Below are 15,706 nucleotides of genomic sequence, written 5' to 3'. Positions count from 1 at the left end.
TCTCCATACTCTCCGCGCTCTCTCCGTGCTCTCCGCGCTCCGGCCGGGCTCTCACGGTGCTCTCCCCGCGCAGTCCCGGAGCTGGCGGCCCGCGGCGTCATCCAGCAGGTCTTCCCGCTGCACGAGCAGAGGATCCTCAAGCGCCTCATGAAGTCCTGGGTGCAGGCGGTGTGCGAGGCCCAGCCGCTCGGTAGGCGCCGAACGGGGACACCGGCACCTCGGGGGGCACTGGGGGGGTCCCTGTCTCACTCATGTTCCCACCGCCCCCAGACGAGATCTGTGACTACTTCGGCGTGAAGATCGCCATGTACTTCGCCTGGCTGGGCTTCTACACCTCGGCCATGGTGTATCCTGCCGTCTTCGGCTCCATCCTCTACACCTTCACCGAGAGCGACCAGGTGCGGCAGCGCCGGGGTCGGCGGGCCACGACCGGGATGGGGGGTTCCGTCCTTCTCTCCGGGTTTTCCCTGCTCTGGTCCACTCCAAAAAGCGGGAGCCACTGCGTCCTATTGGGCGGATAGGCCACCCTGGAGATGAGGAGGAGGATGCAGATGGGGGATGAGGAGGAGGATGCAGATAGGGGATGAGGAGGAGGATGCAGATKGGGGATGAGAAGAAGGATGAAGATGCAGATGGGAGATGAGGAGGAGGATGAGGATGCAGATGGGGATGGGGACAAGGATGGAGATGAGGATGGGGACAGGGCTGGGRATRGGAGCGTTGGCCTCCCCCCGCAGACCAGCCAGGACGTTTGCTGCGTGGTCTTCGCCATCTTCAACGTGATCTGGGCCACGCTCTTCCTGGAGGAGTGGAAGCGCCGCGGCGCCGAGTTCGCCTACAAGTGGGGCACGCTGGACACGCCGGCCGAGTCCATCGAGGAGCCGCGGCCCCAGTTCAGGGTGAGCGCCGCGGGCCGGGCTCCGCGCTGAGAACCGGCCGCTCGTGACACGCGCGGGCGCAGAGCTGCTCTGCTGGGGGCTGCGCTTGGGATGGGGGGGCGCGAGGGACCCCCCGTGTCCCTAACCCCAAAAGAGGGGTCACGTGCCGCTGTCCCCCCATTTAGGGCATCAAGAGGATCAGCCCCGTGACGAGCGCGGAGGAGTTTTACTACCCGCCCTGGAAGCGGCTGCTCTTCCAGTGCCTCGTGAGCCTCCCCGTCTGCCTCTCCTGCCTCTCCTTCGTCTTCCTCATCATGCTGGGCTGCTTCCAGCTCCAGGTGGGTGTCTCTGTCCCAGTGCCCCGCGGGCGGCCGGCGCGGGGGACGCGGTGACACGATGTGGCTGCTGTCAGGGGCCGCGGTGTCACCGCCGCCGCTGTCCCGCAGGAGTTCGTGCTGAGCATCCAGGAGCTGCCGCGCGTGCTGCGCTTCGTGCCCAAGGTGGTGCTGGCGCTCGTGGTGGCCGGCTGCGACGAGGTCTACAAGAAGATCGCCTGCTGGCTCAACGACATGGGTGCGCGACGGGGGGCGGCGCCGCGGGCCGCCCCCGGCCACGCTCACCCGCTCCCTTCCCCGGCAGAAAACTACCGGCTGCAGAGCGCCTACGAGAAACACCTCATCATCAAGATGGTCCTGGTGAGCGGCTGGGGACACCGGGGACACCGGGGACACTGGGGACACCGGGGACACTGGGAACACTGGCGCTTGGGGGATGCTGGGATACTGGGGACACCAGGGACATGGGCACTTTGGGGACATTGGAGATGGCAGGGACACCATGGGATGCCAAAGACACTGAGGACACCAGGGATGCTTGAGATGCTGGGGGCACTGGGGACACTCGGGACATCAGCGACACTGGGGACAATGGGGTTCTGGGGGATGCTGGGGACACCAGGGAYATGGGGACACTGGGGATGCCAGGGACACTGTGGGACACCACAGACATGGGGACACCAGGGATGCTTGAGATGCTGGGGGCGCCGGGGACACTGGGGCTGTTTGGGGTGCTGGGGACACGGGGAGCACCGCGCGCCCGGGCACACGGAGGCCGCGGGGCCGCCCGCGCTGACGCCAGCCCCTCCCCGGCAGTTCCAGTTTGTAAATTCCTACCTGAGTCTTTTCTACATCGGTTTCTACCTCAAGGACATGGAGCGGCTGAAGGAGGTAACGGGGGGCCGGGGACAGGGACCCCCTAGCGCCGCCGCCGCCGCCGCTCTTCACGCGCTCTCTCTCTGTCTGTCTCTGTCCGTCCTGTCCCTCTCCACAGCTCCTGCTCATCTTCTCTCTCTCCCAAAGCCTCGTGCGTCAGCTCAAAGAGGCCCTTCTCCCCTTCATCTTCCTCCACCTCCACCTCTCCCTCATCTTCCTTAAGGGCCTCCTGGGCTTTTGCTGGAGACTGGGAGTATCCAAAGTAGGAGCGGGGAGGGTGGTGGCGCGGGCCGGGGAGCGGGGCGGCGCGCAGCGCGTGCGGGTGGCCGCCGCGGTGACGCGCGTCCCGTCCCGTCCCCGCGCAGACACTGGCCACGCTGCTCGTCACGCGGCAGCTGGTGCAGAACGTGCGGGAGGCGGCGCAGCCCCACGTGAGCGGGCGGCTGCGGCGCGGGGCGCTGGGCCTGGCCGCCCTGCGGCGCCTCTCGCACGCGGCGCTGCGCCTGCTGCCGCCGCGCGCGCCCGGCGCCGCCGCCGCCGCCACCACCACCTGCCTCAACGGCGGCTGCGGCGTCCCCGAGGACGACGACGAGGACGACGAGGAGGAGGAGGAGGAGGAGGCGCGCGGCGCGGGCGGCGAGGGCGCGCTCGACTGCGGCCTCAGGCTGAAGAAGGTGAGCTTCGCGGAGCGGCGCGGCGCCGCCGGCGCCCACGGCTTCCTGGAGGAGGGCAGCCCCACCATGGTGGAGCGCGGCGCGGACCCCGCCTGCGTCTTCGAGCTCGCCGACGACGACGACGAGGAGGAGGCCGAAGGCGCCCCCGGCAGCCCCGCCAAGGCGGCCGAGCCGGCGGYCACCCCGCGCAGGAGGAGGGCGGCCGAGGAGGAGGAGGAGGCGGCGGCGGGCGAGGAGGAAGGCAGGAGGCAGAACCGGGCCTCGTGGATCGACCCGCCGGAGGAGGACTACTCGACGCAGCTGACGCAGGCTGAGGTGGAGAGCTGCATGAAGAAGTATGAGGTGAGCGGGGCGCGGGGACAGCACGGGGATGGCACGGGGACGGCATGGGGACGGTGCAGGGACAGCGCGGTGACGGCACGGGGACGGTCCCCGGCAGCCACCGCTTCCCCTGCCCACTGGTGACGCGTCCCTGTGCCCGTGCCCCCCAGGACACCTTCCAGGACTACCAGGAGATGTTCATCCAGTTCGGCTACGTGGTGCTCTTCTCGTCCGCCTTCCCGCTGGCCGCCATGTGCGCCCTGGTCAACAACGTCATCGAGATCCGCAGCGACGCCTTCAAGCTGTGCACGGGGCTGCAGCGCCCCTTCGGCCGCCGCGTCGAGAGCATCGGCCAGTGGCAGGTGGGTGCCCCCGGCCCGGCCCCGGCGCCCGCCCGCCYGCCGGGCCGCCCGCCGTCAGCGCTGCGCCCGTGTCTTGCAGAAGGTGATGGAGGCCATGGGCATCCTGGCCATCATGGTCAACTGCTACCTGATGGCGCAGTGCGGGCAGCTGCAGCGCCTCTTCCCCTGGCTCAGCCCCGAGGGGGCCATCGTGTCCGTGGTGGTGCTGGAGGTAGGACGGGCCACGCGCGGGCGGCCCCGGTCCCGTCCCGGGTGCCGGGGCCGCCGCTGACGCCGCTGCCCGCAGCACTTCGCGCTGCTGCTGAAATACGTCATCCAAGTGGCCATCCCCGACATCCCCGCCTGGGTGGCCGAGGAGATGGCCAAGCTGGAGTACCAGCGGCGCGAGGCCTTCAAGGTGGGTGCCGCGGGGCGCCGTCCCCGCCGCCGGCGCCGTGCCCGCGGCCCCGAGCCCAAGGCGCTCTCCCCCGGCAGAAGCACGAGCGGCAGGCRCAGCACCACTTCCAGCAGCAGCAGCGGCGCAAGCGCGAGGAGGAGGAGCGCCAGCGGCACGCCGAGCACCAGGCCCGCCGGGAGCGCGAGGGCGGCCGCGACGAGGCCCGGCCCGAGGCCGCCGCGCAGGAGCCGGCGCCCGACAAGAGCCAGGCCAAGGGCAAGGGCGGCGYGGCGGGCGCGCACGACAAGCCCAAGAGGCCCAGCTCGCTGCTGGCCACCAACAACGTGCTGAAGCTCAAGCAGATCATCCCGCTGCAGGGCAAGTTCCTGTCCGGCGGGGCCGGGGCGGCCGGCACCGCGGCGGCCAGGTCGCCCCAGTCCCCCACGGGCAGCGACAACAAACTGCCCGGCTTCCTCAGCTTCAAGTTCCTCAAGTCGCCCGAGACCAAGCGGGACGCGGCGAGCGAGAAGGTGCAGTCGCCCACCAAGCCCTTCAACCCCAGCAAGCTCTTCAACTTCGGCAAGTCGGACGGGGCCGGCGGCAACGGCGCCGCGGGCACCGCCTCGCCCCGGCCCGGGCCCTCGGCCGAGGCGGGCGACAGGGCGGCCGCCAGCAGGTCCCACCTCAACGGGGCCGCGGACGAGGGCGCCCGCGAGGAGCCGGAGCCGCGGGCCGAGGACGAGAGCGGCGCCCATAAACTCTGAGCGGGGACGCGGGCGAGCGCGGCGCCGCGGGCGCCTCTCCGAGCGGCCACGGACATGGAGACCCTTGCGGCTGCCTGTGCTGTTCCATGGGGACACAGAGCGGGGCTGCGGTGGGAGCTGGCACCCGTGGGCACCCTGCTCCTCGCGCTGTCCCCACGCCTCCCCACTGCTCCGGCATGGATGCGCCAGCAAAGCGCCCGTGCTCCGGGCGGCAGCGGCCGCCRTCCCGCTCGGAGGCGCCCAGGGAGCCGCGGGAAGCTCCGTGCCGGGAGAGCCGCCGCTCAGGAGCCGCGGGGCTGACGGAGGGAGCCGGGTTTGGTGCCGGCACGTCCCATCCAAGCGCACCTCCGGCCTCTCGGCCCCGCTCCCGCTTCTCCCCGCGCCGCTGCATCCTCCCCGGGGCCGGGGCTCCGACTTCTCCCTCCGCTCCCAGCGCCGGGCCCTGCCGCTGCCGCGGGGCGCGCCTGCATTTCCACGCATGGGCAACATTTCTTGCACTAAAAAACACGAAACCAACCCCAATGCGAGCGCCTCTTCTCCGTTCTTCACGTGACKGCTGCAAACCTCGTGCTGCTCTTCGATCCAAGGCGTTTCCCGCAGGGACGAGCCAGGCCGGGCGCTAGCGCTGGCCTTAGCGTTGGCCCTGGCACCCGACAGCCCTTGGGCATCGGGGCTCCATGGGGGCGAGGGGGGATCCGAGCAGCTCGGCCGCCGTTCCCAGGACATGGCTGGGAAGAGGGGAGCGTCGGGCTCCACGGTGCTGGGAATGAGGACAGGGAAGCCCAGGAAGGAGCGTCGGGCTCCACGGTGCTGGGGATGAAGCCTAGGAGGACCCAGCGGGAGCCACGCTGGGAACGGGCCACGGGAACAGCCCGATGCCAAGGAGGGCAGGAGGAGCCCCGAGCTCAGCCCAGCTCCGCAATTCCCATCCTTGCAGCGCCCAAGGGAGCCCTTGGAGCACCCACGAACCAGGAGCCTTCCACCCACCCGCTTGTGAAGCTCCCCTTGTCCCTGGGTTTGGCTCCGCCGACTCTTCCCTATTTCAACGCTGCTGCTCTTGCAGGGAGCTTCATTTATCCCCTTTTCCTCCCGAGAGCAACAGCCCCGATGGGCTCCGGCCCCCTCTTAAACCCTCCCCAGCGCAACCTTCGCTCCGCGCAGCCGCCTGCCCCCGGTCCTGTCTTGCAGGCACGCACTTAGCCTGGAGTTGGTCGGTTTGGGTTTTCTTTTGTTTTTGTTTTTTTWMTTCTCCTCCTGATTTTTGTTGCTTTTGCTTTCTCTGGGAATTCAACAAAGGGGGTTATTTATTTCCTTTTAATTTATTTTGTCATATTTTTGTAAGACCTGCAGAAATGCAATAAAATTCTATTTCAGCAAGTCTGAGAGGTGCTCATTTATCRGCCCCAGCGGCGCTCGTGGCACTTGTGTTAAGAGAAGGGGGTCTCCGTGTCCATATTCCCGAGGAAGCTGGATTGGGACATGGGACATTGCACAAAGCACCGACAAGTGCAASGGACTCCAAAAAACACTGGTATTCCTAGAGCAACCTAATTCCAAAATCATGCATGTGAGGAGTCTCATTTAGGGATTCTAGGGATTCTCATTCTAGGAAAGTTTTGCATTAAAAAAAAAAAAAAACATAACTCAGTGTTAAAGAGAATTTGAAAGCTGATAGTTTATTCCCATATTTCAGTTACAAAATTGCTCTTCCCCACCGAGTTTTTATTTTCAGTGTCCAGAATTTGTCTTTTCCCAGAAGTTGAAAGGAGAAAAGGGGATTCTAGCAGTGCTACTGTTTGTCTAAGGTCAAACCCCGAGGAGACGCACGACTTGCGCAGAAAACGCAGCTCGGGAGGCGCTTCGAGCACCTTCCCCCGCGGAGCCGCCGCGGCCGGGCTGGATGCGCCCATCAGCCTCGCGGGTCACCTGCRTTAGTCAGCCACCTGGCTGGGCTGCTTGCTCAGGTAATAACTACCCGTGAACACCACACGAGCTGAGAGGGACCCCCGGGCYGTTCTCTGCTGTCGGGACACGTTTATGAACCGGCAGAAGAGAAAACCCAATGCACGGCGAGCACAGCGTGGAGGTCACTCGGCTCGGACGCAGCCGCCCTTCCMGGCGCGCTGACCTCCACCTTCCCCCCAAAACACCCCCTGTTGCTCCCACGTGTGTCCAACCCTTCTTAAAAAAGGGTTTTCCCCCCATTTGTACATCAAGGGGTAAGGCAAAACCTGCCCCGGCTTCACGAGCTCCGYGCTCAATTCCCCGCTGCACAATTCCCCGCTGCCAGGCTGGCATCATTAACCTAGAAAAGCCAAAGAGCTTTCCTGTTATACAAGTGGAAAGCACAGAAACAGAAACAAAACGCGGTTAGCGGTATATAAACAACACAGGAAATGGTAAGTGATAATACAGCTGATAGCTACGGTCTTTAAAACAATGGTTTTTTAAAAAAAATCCAGACTTCTGCTTGGTCTTTGCCGTTAAGGCCAGTGTCAAGGCGCTCACCAGAAAAGTAAAAAAGAAAAGAGCTTTGAGATTATACTGACTATATCTGCCYAGTAAAAAGTGAAAGTATGGAGATAATGCCCAGCACATTCATCAATTTGCTGCAGAAACGGCCCAAACACTGACAGTGAATTGCTGCGTAAGGCACGTGCTGGGAGGGCCGGGGCGGCCGYGCTGCTCGCCGGCTCGGCACCGACTCGTGTCGTCCCACCGGGACGCGGGGAGCAGCGTGGGGAGCCGGGAACACAGCCGGGGCGGGCAGTCACTTCAGATTCACCACAAACCGGCTCCGAAAGAGCCCGACACTGTAAATACAGAGCGACGCGAGCTGGGAGCTGCTCGCCGCTGAACGCGACCGAGCGCCGCTTCACTAACTGCGGGCTTCTCCCCTGCCCTGCGGCTGCTTCGTGTCCTTTCCAGGCTAAGGAAACACCTAACAATCCCACACAACTAAGCAGTCCTAAATGCCTGTTTSCTGGCAGTGAAATGCACCTAAAAACTTCCCAAATAGTCCCATGGTTCCGAGTTAAACAAGGGGCAGCCTGGGATGCAGAGCCCATCTGTTCCCTGCAGCACGGTGCAGATGCAGGGCCCTTCCCTCCTCACGCCTGCAAACTCGGCGGTTTTGGGAAAAGGACTTCACAGCTTCACACAAAACCCAAGCTGCCAACCTCACCTTATCTTTCCTGCTGTGTTTACTGCCAGGGAATGCCGGCACGAAGGTGTTGGGAATCATCTGCAGCCCTGCCGGGGCCTCGACTTGCCAGCTCCCACAAACTCCCATGCACAGACACAGCCTGAAAGCTGGCGGTGCCAACGTTATCCCAGCACCTGGATAAAGCCAAGGAACTCCGCCGGCTTCGGGAGTCAGCCATCCACTCGGAAAGTAAACCCAGGCTTTACTGCTCACACACAATTACCTAGGAATTCACAGCTATGAAGTCARACACACTCTAAAAAGTTATCCTCTCTTTCAAACTCTTTCCTTCTCCAAATCTTTTGTGCAGGRAGGAGGTTTTTTGATTATTCTTCCTCTTGGAAAGAGAGAGAAAAAAAGAAGTCATAGGATATCAAGAAAGAAGCTAAGCAGAACTTTAGTTTTCCAGCAAGTCAGCCACAAGTAGATTTTTATGTCAGAAAAAGGCCGTGACTGACTCGGTAATATATTAAAGTTACCCAACACACACTAACTGCTCTCAGGGGGCACAAGCTCTTGGTGCTGTTTCAGATGCCTCCTAACAGGCTGGTCTGCTGCAAGGGGCCGTTCCTGGAAGGATTCACCTCCTCTGACAGCAAAGAAAGGCATTTCTGCTGCTTTGACTTCATCCGAAAAGATAACACTATTCAACTAAAATACTCATCTCTGACAAGCATYGCAAATTTTCATTAAAAAAACCTAAATCTTTAGTATACATCAGTAACAGAAACAATAAAAATACCACTATGCAGACATATACAAAAAACCCCTAAGGGTCACTAAATTTCAGTCACTTTGTAACAAGAGAATCAGAGGAGATAGGTATTATACAAACAGTGCGGTTAGGAAAGATGCACGTTTTGGGTTTTTTGTTTTGTTTCCTTTTTTAAAATGCACTAAGGCACCRGGAAGTCAGAGTTAGGCAAGTAGGAGCTTCCATGCAACATCCAAACCTGATGCACTTACCACGCGTTAAGGACTTGTGGAYAGAGGATCAAAGTGCAATAGCTGGAGGGCAGCTCTGGAGGCAGGAGCAGCGTGGAAAGGAGTTGGAGAAGGAAGGAGGGAAGGGGGGAGCCTTCACTTCAGGATGGGTAGAGTGGAAAAGGCTCCACTGTGGGCATCAGAAATCCAGAGGGTTTGCACACAGCCACCAATGCAAAATAAAACCAACACAGTTTCACACTCAGAGCTGCATCCCTCCAAAAACTTGTTTCGCCATCACTTCAGAACAACTTTTGGGAGAGGAAAATAAAACAAGCAACATTTTACCTTGTACCTACGAAAAATACTTGAAATGTATAAAGGCTCCTTTAACCAGTAAGATCGTTTTTAGAGACACAGAGGGAACAACGACGGGGATTTACAGCAGGAAGGAACGGCCAACTCTCTTTAATAGTACATCACTCTGTCTGGCAGAGAAGTCAGCAAAGCTCAAACCTTGCCATATAAATCAAGAATTATACAGCATTGTACAACTTGAAGCACTGTACAAACATTAGGCTGCTAGGCGGCAGCTCCAGCTTGGCTACACACACAGATTGGTCACACTTTACCACCAGCTCTACGTCCGTTGCCTCTTTTGGCAGCTTACAGCTCCTCGCAGGATTCTTCGATGTCAACTTGAAGCACATCCTTGGGAAGCTGGATGTGCTCGTGGCATCTTCACTTAACATCCTGCATTTCGCACAAAAGCACTTTTTGACAGTGTAACTTTGGGAGGAGGCCTCTTGCAAATGCCAGGAAACCACAAGGAAATCTCRGTATTTTTCTCTTCACCAACACAGTTGGCATCTTCAGCATCACCCCATTATTTTAAGGTTACTGCCACAGCAAAAAGGTATAACTTTACGAGGCAGGAGGAGGTCTAAACTATTCAGTGTTAACTTTAAGTTAAATTCACTTGCTATACGAGAAATTTGGTGCCTAATGATAGTTTAAAAAACACCAGGGGCTGTGCCCTGCTCTTCCCAAAGTTCTGCCTCATAACGTAGGCTGTTGACGACTGTATCTCCCTCCATATCATCTTTGCCCCCAGACCTAAACACGTGGTGTTGGAAGGGAATGTGGTGAAGGGGATAACAGAAACCCTGTCTCAAAGCTTTTGGCCACTGCAGTCATTCCGAACTAGGTTTATCCAGGATTTCCAGAAAAAACATTTGCACAATTTCTTGCATTGGTGTTTAGGATTTGTGAATGAGGAAAAACACAACTWTAAATGCAACAGTTTAAACTAACACAGCATGAAGTCAGCTCTTACATGAAGGCAGACAAGACATCATTACTAAGCTACCCCCTTCCCGTGCCGTTCWGGTGACGATGCTCATTGCCCTTTAGTCTCTCAACTTCTGAATCCACCTAGAGGACTCGTGGGTCTCTATTTGGGCTCTTACAGGAGAGTCACTGAAGGGTTACAGGCAACAGGCACTGAACTGTCACAGTCCAAAAGAGATGGGTCTTTAGCAGAGACCACGGAAGCTCACGTTTTGATCAACTCTAAGTCCTGTACTCCATTCCAGACACGCTGACATTGCAGGAAAACACAACGTACCATTATTCACAGGCGGCAGTCGAGAGAGGGAACTACATCTGCTTGCCAAGGTCCTCCCAGACCGCTCAGCCAAGGTCTGACTGCAGGTGCCTACTCAGCTCCACTCCATCAGCTGGTGCTTACATACACTGGTGATCAAATACTCAGAATAGGATAAAGGCATCCTTTTATTCCAATGGAGAACTTGCACATATCAGTCGGTTCAAGACCAAAAGACTGTTAGATTTTAAGAGGAACAAAAGCAACACACCTTTCACTTGAATTCTCCATGACCACTGATGCAGGTGATAATGAATGCTGCCAAGCAACTGTGGCCCCTACAGTACAGGCCAAAAGAATACAACTGATATATCAAGTTGACAACACTAATACTAGTAGCAACATAATCCTAAATGACACCCATGATTTTATAGTGCAGTGCCGATTTCAGAATATTTGAGAAAGATATTGAGGCCCCACACTTATGGCTGGACTGGGCACATCCAAAGAGGTTACCACTGTAATATATCACTGGGTACATGAATCAGAAAGCCTAGAGCACTGAAAGGTTCTGTAATAATCCACATCTCTTACCGGCCTTCCACGGTTAGATGTGGTTGATTGGGTAACAGATTTAACAAAATCTGTCAAAGTGACACTGTAGGCTTTTAGAAAGGAGGAACTAAGGTTATACTACATCATTTACTGAATTGTTCCACCATTGCTCCACAAGTTTTACGGCATAAATAAAAAAAAAAAAAAAAAAAAAAAGAGGAAAAAAAATAAATAGATTGGCTCCTATGAAGTTTGAAGTGGTTTGGGCTGCATAGTGGAGAAGTGAGAGATGGGGGCAAGGGGCAAAATTTACACACTTTGAGACAAAACAGGAAGCGCCTGCAAAGTAGTAGAGGAGAAAGCCAAGAGTTTAAGTGTCCTCATTCATATCCTGGCTGTCTGTCCGAGCGATTTTCCGTGGAGGTGCCGAATTCTCACCTTCTATTTCCACTTGCTCTTGATCTCGCTTCTTTGCTGCATTCTGTTTGGACAGAGAAAGCTACAGTGAAACTCTGAGGCATTCTATTCTAGTGGGAGCTAACAGTGTGACACTGCTCCAAATCTTTGGGAAGGAATATAGCTCTATGATRAACCAGCAGACACACTCATGCAAACGCTACAGAGGATTTTGCCCAATGTGCTCCCCTTCTTCAGATTCGAGGATAGGGCTGAAAGGCAAATCATTGTTCTCAGCATCTTTTATTTATAGATCTTGACGATTTTATAAACATGAATAAGATACTTTCTCTCCTGCTGCTCTGATTCAGTCTCYGAGCTTATCTAAATCTCCAAAGGCTTTTGTCACATACAAATAGCTTCTTTTCAGCTTCAAGGCTCCTTATAATTTTTCAGCTCTCCGCGTTCGTCAGCATTTCCTCACCTTACCCCACGCCGTGTTTCAGAGCTCTCACAGAGCAGATACCCTGGCTTCCTAATCTGAAAGGTTAGCTCCCAGGCTGCACTCCGACTTATCTGCTTGCTCCTCAAATGGGAATTCTGACTTGGATACCAAGCTACTCGCACAGGGTCATCATCACACTYTGTATTCACGTCCCTCACATGCTCACACATCTTCTCCTAACAGCCCTGGGAGGTAAAAGGAGCTTTGCCCTGGCTGCAAAGCAGAGAGCTGAGGCACAGGGAGACTCATTTGGCCAGGTCACAAAAGGAGCCGATGGYAAGTGAGAAATGCAACCAAAGCCTCCCAAGTTCTAGACAGAACGCTACATTGAAATAGAAAGAAAAGAGAAGAAAATAAAAATAAAGAAATAAAGAAATAGGCAGGAATGCCTTCATCTTTTGATGAAGTGCAGTTTGCAAGGGCTGGATCACTTTAATCATCCGTATCTTGGTTATAAACAACATTCAGCTCAARTAGTCACAATCAGCACATCAAGACATTAATATTAAGAGACAACCATACCTTTTTGTCCCACTGCTGATGTAAATAACGCAAAAGTATATTTGTTTTCTCTGTTACTATGACTGCCAAGGAAAAAGAGGAACAYGCTGAAGTCATTCTAAAAACAACTTTTAAAGCTTCAACAGTAACATCACTCTCCCATGCTACAGCCTGGTCCTTTTGCAATACAAGGACAGCATTCAAGAACAACCATCACTTGTTAAGGATGGGGAAAAAAACCCACAAAACCTAATAAYCAACGTTGATCCTTGTGGCAACGGTTTAGTAGCATTATCTGATCTGGCATTTAAAATTAGTGAAATTACAGGTACAACAGTTTTTTAATATTTGAACAGAGCAGAGTTTAAAAAACTTCAGACTTACTTTGTTCAGACGGATATTCTCTTGTGGGAAGATATACCGAAGGTCTTCTGTTCTATAGAAGAATTAAAATAATTACAAAGCAGACAAAAGCAGGCAAAGACAGGGAAAATAACATTTTCACTTAAACTTAGCTAAGCAACCCCACTAACCACAACCACAAATGCTGTGATAGCCTGTCCTGTTACACAATACTGTGAAGCTTCAGTCTTTTCTGTATGTTAAAAAAGTCCATTCATCACGTTTCTCAGACTATTGCTAAACTAAAGAATTACACAGAAAGGAAAGAAAACATCACAGATTTGGCTTGGCTGATGTGGCGATGTATCCCTCACCAAAGCAGGCAGGAAGGATTTTTTTGCCAATCTCAACTTATGAGCTACCAGCTATATGCACACATATTTTTGAAGGAACAAAACGTTCATTTAAAGTCTGTTCCACTCTAGCATCTCTAGAGCTGGGCAAGAAAACGACTCCCCAGGCACAAAGAGGTTACAGAGTAGATTCGATACTTACTGATGCTTTACATACAGAGTCTGCATGAAATCTACTGAAGTTGCTTTTGTTGTAGACTGGTAATCCTTTCAAAAAATCTGCCTAAAAAGAGACAGAGCACAAAGATGTAGGGGGAGAAGGAAAGAGYGACAGTCTGGTTGTTTGCTTTGTGCTGATTGCCAAAGGGGTTAGAAAGGTCATTAAATTAAGTAACTGTAGGATTTCAGAGGGTGCTGCCAGGTCCTCTACAGCGAGATAGCTGAAAAAAGGCCAGAGCTGTTTCTGTGAAGTGGATAAATCCACAGTTTCTGTGTTTGCCTCCTTACTTACTCTGCAAGCTCACAAACTGAGGAGGAGTTGTTCACTGAATCCCTTCTGRCATAAAAGATGCAAGACATAAAAGACAGACATCTCTCCAGGAGGCTGAGCTCTGAAACACGAAGTTCTGCTGACCACAGGCCCCGAGCACCACAATTTACCCCAAGTAACCAGCACAAAGCAGGGCATCGCACGCTGCACCCTGCCACGGCTACGGTGGTGACCGAAACCCTGGCACACCACCCAGCATCAGACTGGCTGCTCTTTTGTTTTCCAAGGCAATACTCTGGCACGGACCAAGAACGATGCTACGAAGCAGAAGGAAAAGTCCACATGGCCTCCAAAGCCTGACCACACACATATTAGCCCTGTCCAACTTTTTCTTTGAAGGATAAAGCCCTCGATGCCTCCGTGGCTACCGGTACAGCACAGAAATCCCAAGTTTTGATGGCAGGCTAGTTAGATCCCACTCAGTAGAAGGGGTGGAAAGCACATGCTGGCAAGGCTCTGTGCTAACGAGCAGCGGGAACCCTGCTGAGCTCTCTTGCTTTAATTAAGACGTACCAGCATGAAACAGAAAGTTCCTTCTCGCAGGCGAAAACGGAAGGTGGGAGGAGAACACGATGGGATGATGAGAAGCCCAGGCTCAAAGGCGCGTTGGAGCCTCCTGGCCCAGCGCAGAGGCGAGGGAAGGTGCCTTACCGTGTAACGAGCAGTAAATGTCACACACCCCTGCRTGGCGCGCAGGAGAGACGGCCCCGAGACAGCCCTGCTAGTTCAACACACCAACTACCYGCGTGGCAGTGCTCGCCTGAAGGCTCAAACCCCTACTAAACACTAAAGGATTCTCAGCCAAGAAAGAAATGTCCTTGTTTATAGGTGATTTGCTGAACAAAAAAAGAAATTAAGGTAGRATCTCCTGGCTCTGCTGCAGCAGAAGCATTTACTTTCAGAGCACACTGGCTCCCAGGCCCCCGGAGGCAGGTTTATCTGTTATCTGCTCTCATTCATGTCTCTCSTTGGCACCACGTGCTCCACCTGAACACTCCTTGGCCGAGAGGGATGGGGAACAACGGGAGCAGGATGTAAACCCCATGCAGAGACCCGGTGCAGGAAGGTCGCCAGTCACCCCACACAACATGCGGGGCGTGCAGCTCTGCGGCCGCCACCACCGGGCCAGAAGTCCAGAAGTCACCCGAGTGCATCAGTTCCAGCACGCACTGATAAGTCCCAACTCTGCTAGCAGCAAAGAGCAGCGACAGGAAAGGGAGGGCTGGACATCTATCCAGGTCAGGCGACAGTCGTCGCCTCAGGAATTCCCATCAGTTCATCCCAAATTCTTTCCAGTTCCCGCACTAACCAGAGCATGCAGAACGACACATTCCAGCAGTTATCTGATAAGATCCCGGAGATTAGGAAAAGGTCCCTGTGTGGCAGGGGAGCTGCCAGAAGAGGCATGCCTGGATATTCAGAACTAGACAATACGCACAGCCAACACGATCCTTATCTGCTCCAAGGGCACAAGACAAATAAGACACAGGGGGTCACTGTGTGTTTACACAGCTCTCACACAAGTAAGGCCTCCAATATAGAGTTACAGGAAGAAACTTGTCCCTCTGTCTGCCTTCTGCTATTCTTTAACTAAAGGATGGATCCCCAGGCCAGAGAGCGAAGCTGAAGCAGTGTTTGGGTGGAAATGAAGAGAAATACTCCCCAAACTGAGCATAGCTGCCTCGTTTCCTCCGGGGAAACCCTAAAAGCAACCAAACCAACGTGACTGGGCAACCTAATTAGACAATATAGGTTCAGTCTATGACTTAATAGGGAGATTCAGATAAGATGCATCTACTGCTCCTGTGGTGACAAGGCCGTTCACAGGATCCTCATCTAGAGGCAGAGAGATGAGAAAAAAGAACAAAGCAAATCAAATAGACAAAAATAGATATCTGTCTGTCACATTCTTGGTCTCTCAAAGGATTTGCAGCTCGAAGCTGGGAGGCCCGGGGCGCAGATGCTGAAAGCAGAGCTCTACCCCAGCACGGGGCCCGTTTGTGTGGGTGTGAGGCAGAGGAAAACCACCGAGAGCAGCCCAGGAGCAGCCGCGGAGGCCCGCGGCCACAGTGCGTGCACGAGGGGCGCGCAGGGACGAAGAGGGGGGCGCGGGGACGCCAGGCATCCCCTCGGCTTACGGGGCTGCTGGAGGAAAAGCCTCTTCCTGCAAAAACGATGATGTC

The 15,706-nt window shown here is 55.4% G+C and overlaps 2 protein-coding genes across 2 annotated transcripts in view; one reads left to right on the top strand and one right to left on the bottom strand.

Moving 5' to 3' along the window:
* ANO8 (anoctamin 8) overlaps positions 1 to 4,820 on the top strand; it is a 9,278-nt gene extending 4,458 nt beyond the window's left edge. The window contains exons 6-17 of the mRNA XM_026038833.1: positions 74 to 190; positions 271 to 398; positions 738 to 899; positions 1,064 to 1,216; positions 1,325 to 1,451; positions 1,518 to 1,573; positions 2,030 to 2,104; positions 2,455 to 3,105; positions 3,255 to 3,446; positions 3,526 to 3,657; positions 3,733 to 3,843; positions 3,921 to 4,820. Coding sequence (XP_025894618.1) covers positions 74 to 190; positions 271 to 398; positions 738 to 899; positions 1,064 to 1,216; positions 1,325 to 1,451; positions 1,518 to 1,573; positions 2,030 to 2,104; positions 2,455 to 3,105; positions 3,255 to 3,446; positions 3,526 to 3,657; positions 3,733 to 3,843; positions 3,921 to 4,586 — 2,570 coding nt within the window. The 3' untranslated portion in view covers positions 4,587 to 4,820. The remainder of the gene's footprint in view (positions 1 to 73; positions 191 to 270; positions 399 to 737; positions 900 to 1,063; positions 1,217 to 1,324; positions 1,452 to 1,517; positions 1,574 to 2,029; positions 2,105 to 2,454; positions 3,106 to 3,254; positions 3,447 to 3,525; positions 3,658 to 3,732; positions 3,844 to 3,920) is intronic.
* A 6,278-nt stretch (positions 4,821 to 11,098) lies between these two features.
* On the bottom strand, positions 11,099 to 14,042 carry DDA1 (DET1 and DDB1 associated 1). Its single transcript, XM_026038789.1, has 5 exons — positions 14,037 to 14,042; positions 13,176 to 13,256; positions 12,663 to 12,714; positions 12,300 to 12,361; positions 11,099 to 11,357 (listed from the first exon to the last, which is right to left on the bottom strand). The coding sequence occupies exons 1-5, from the start codon at positions 14,040 to 14,042 to the stop codon at positions 11,247 to 11,249; spliced, it is 312 nt and encodes a 103-aa protein (XP_025894574.1). The 3' UTR covers positions 11,099 to 11,246.
* Between the last annotated feature and the right edge of the window lie 1,664 nt (positions 14,043 to 15,706).

This window comes from Nothoprocta perdicaria, unplaced genomic scaffold (assembly GCF_003342845.1).
Source record: "Nothoprocta perdicaria isolate Ctin4 unplaced genomic scaffold, notPer1 scaffold_218, whole genome shotgun sequence".
Classification (NCBI taxonomy): Eukaryota; Metazoa; Chordata; class Aves; order Tinamiformes; family Tinamidae; genus Nothoprocta; species Nothoprocta perdicaria.
The sequence above is the reverse complement of the archived record's forward strand: the minus strand, read 5'-3'. Positions and strand labels throughout refer to the sequence as shown.

Bases quoted from the DNA above. Each gene is read 5' to 3' on its own strand.
- DDA1 (XM_026038789.1), bottom strand. The intron at 12,715-13,175 runs GTAAGTATCGAA...ATTCTTCTATAG, and splicing joins ACTCTGTATGTAAAGCATCA to AACAGAAGACCTTCGGTATA. The intron at 11,358-12,299 runs GTATGGTTGTCT...CTGTCCAAACAG, and splicing joins ATCAGCAGTGGGACAAAAAG to AATGCAGCAAAGAAGCGAGA.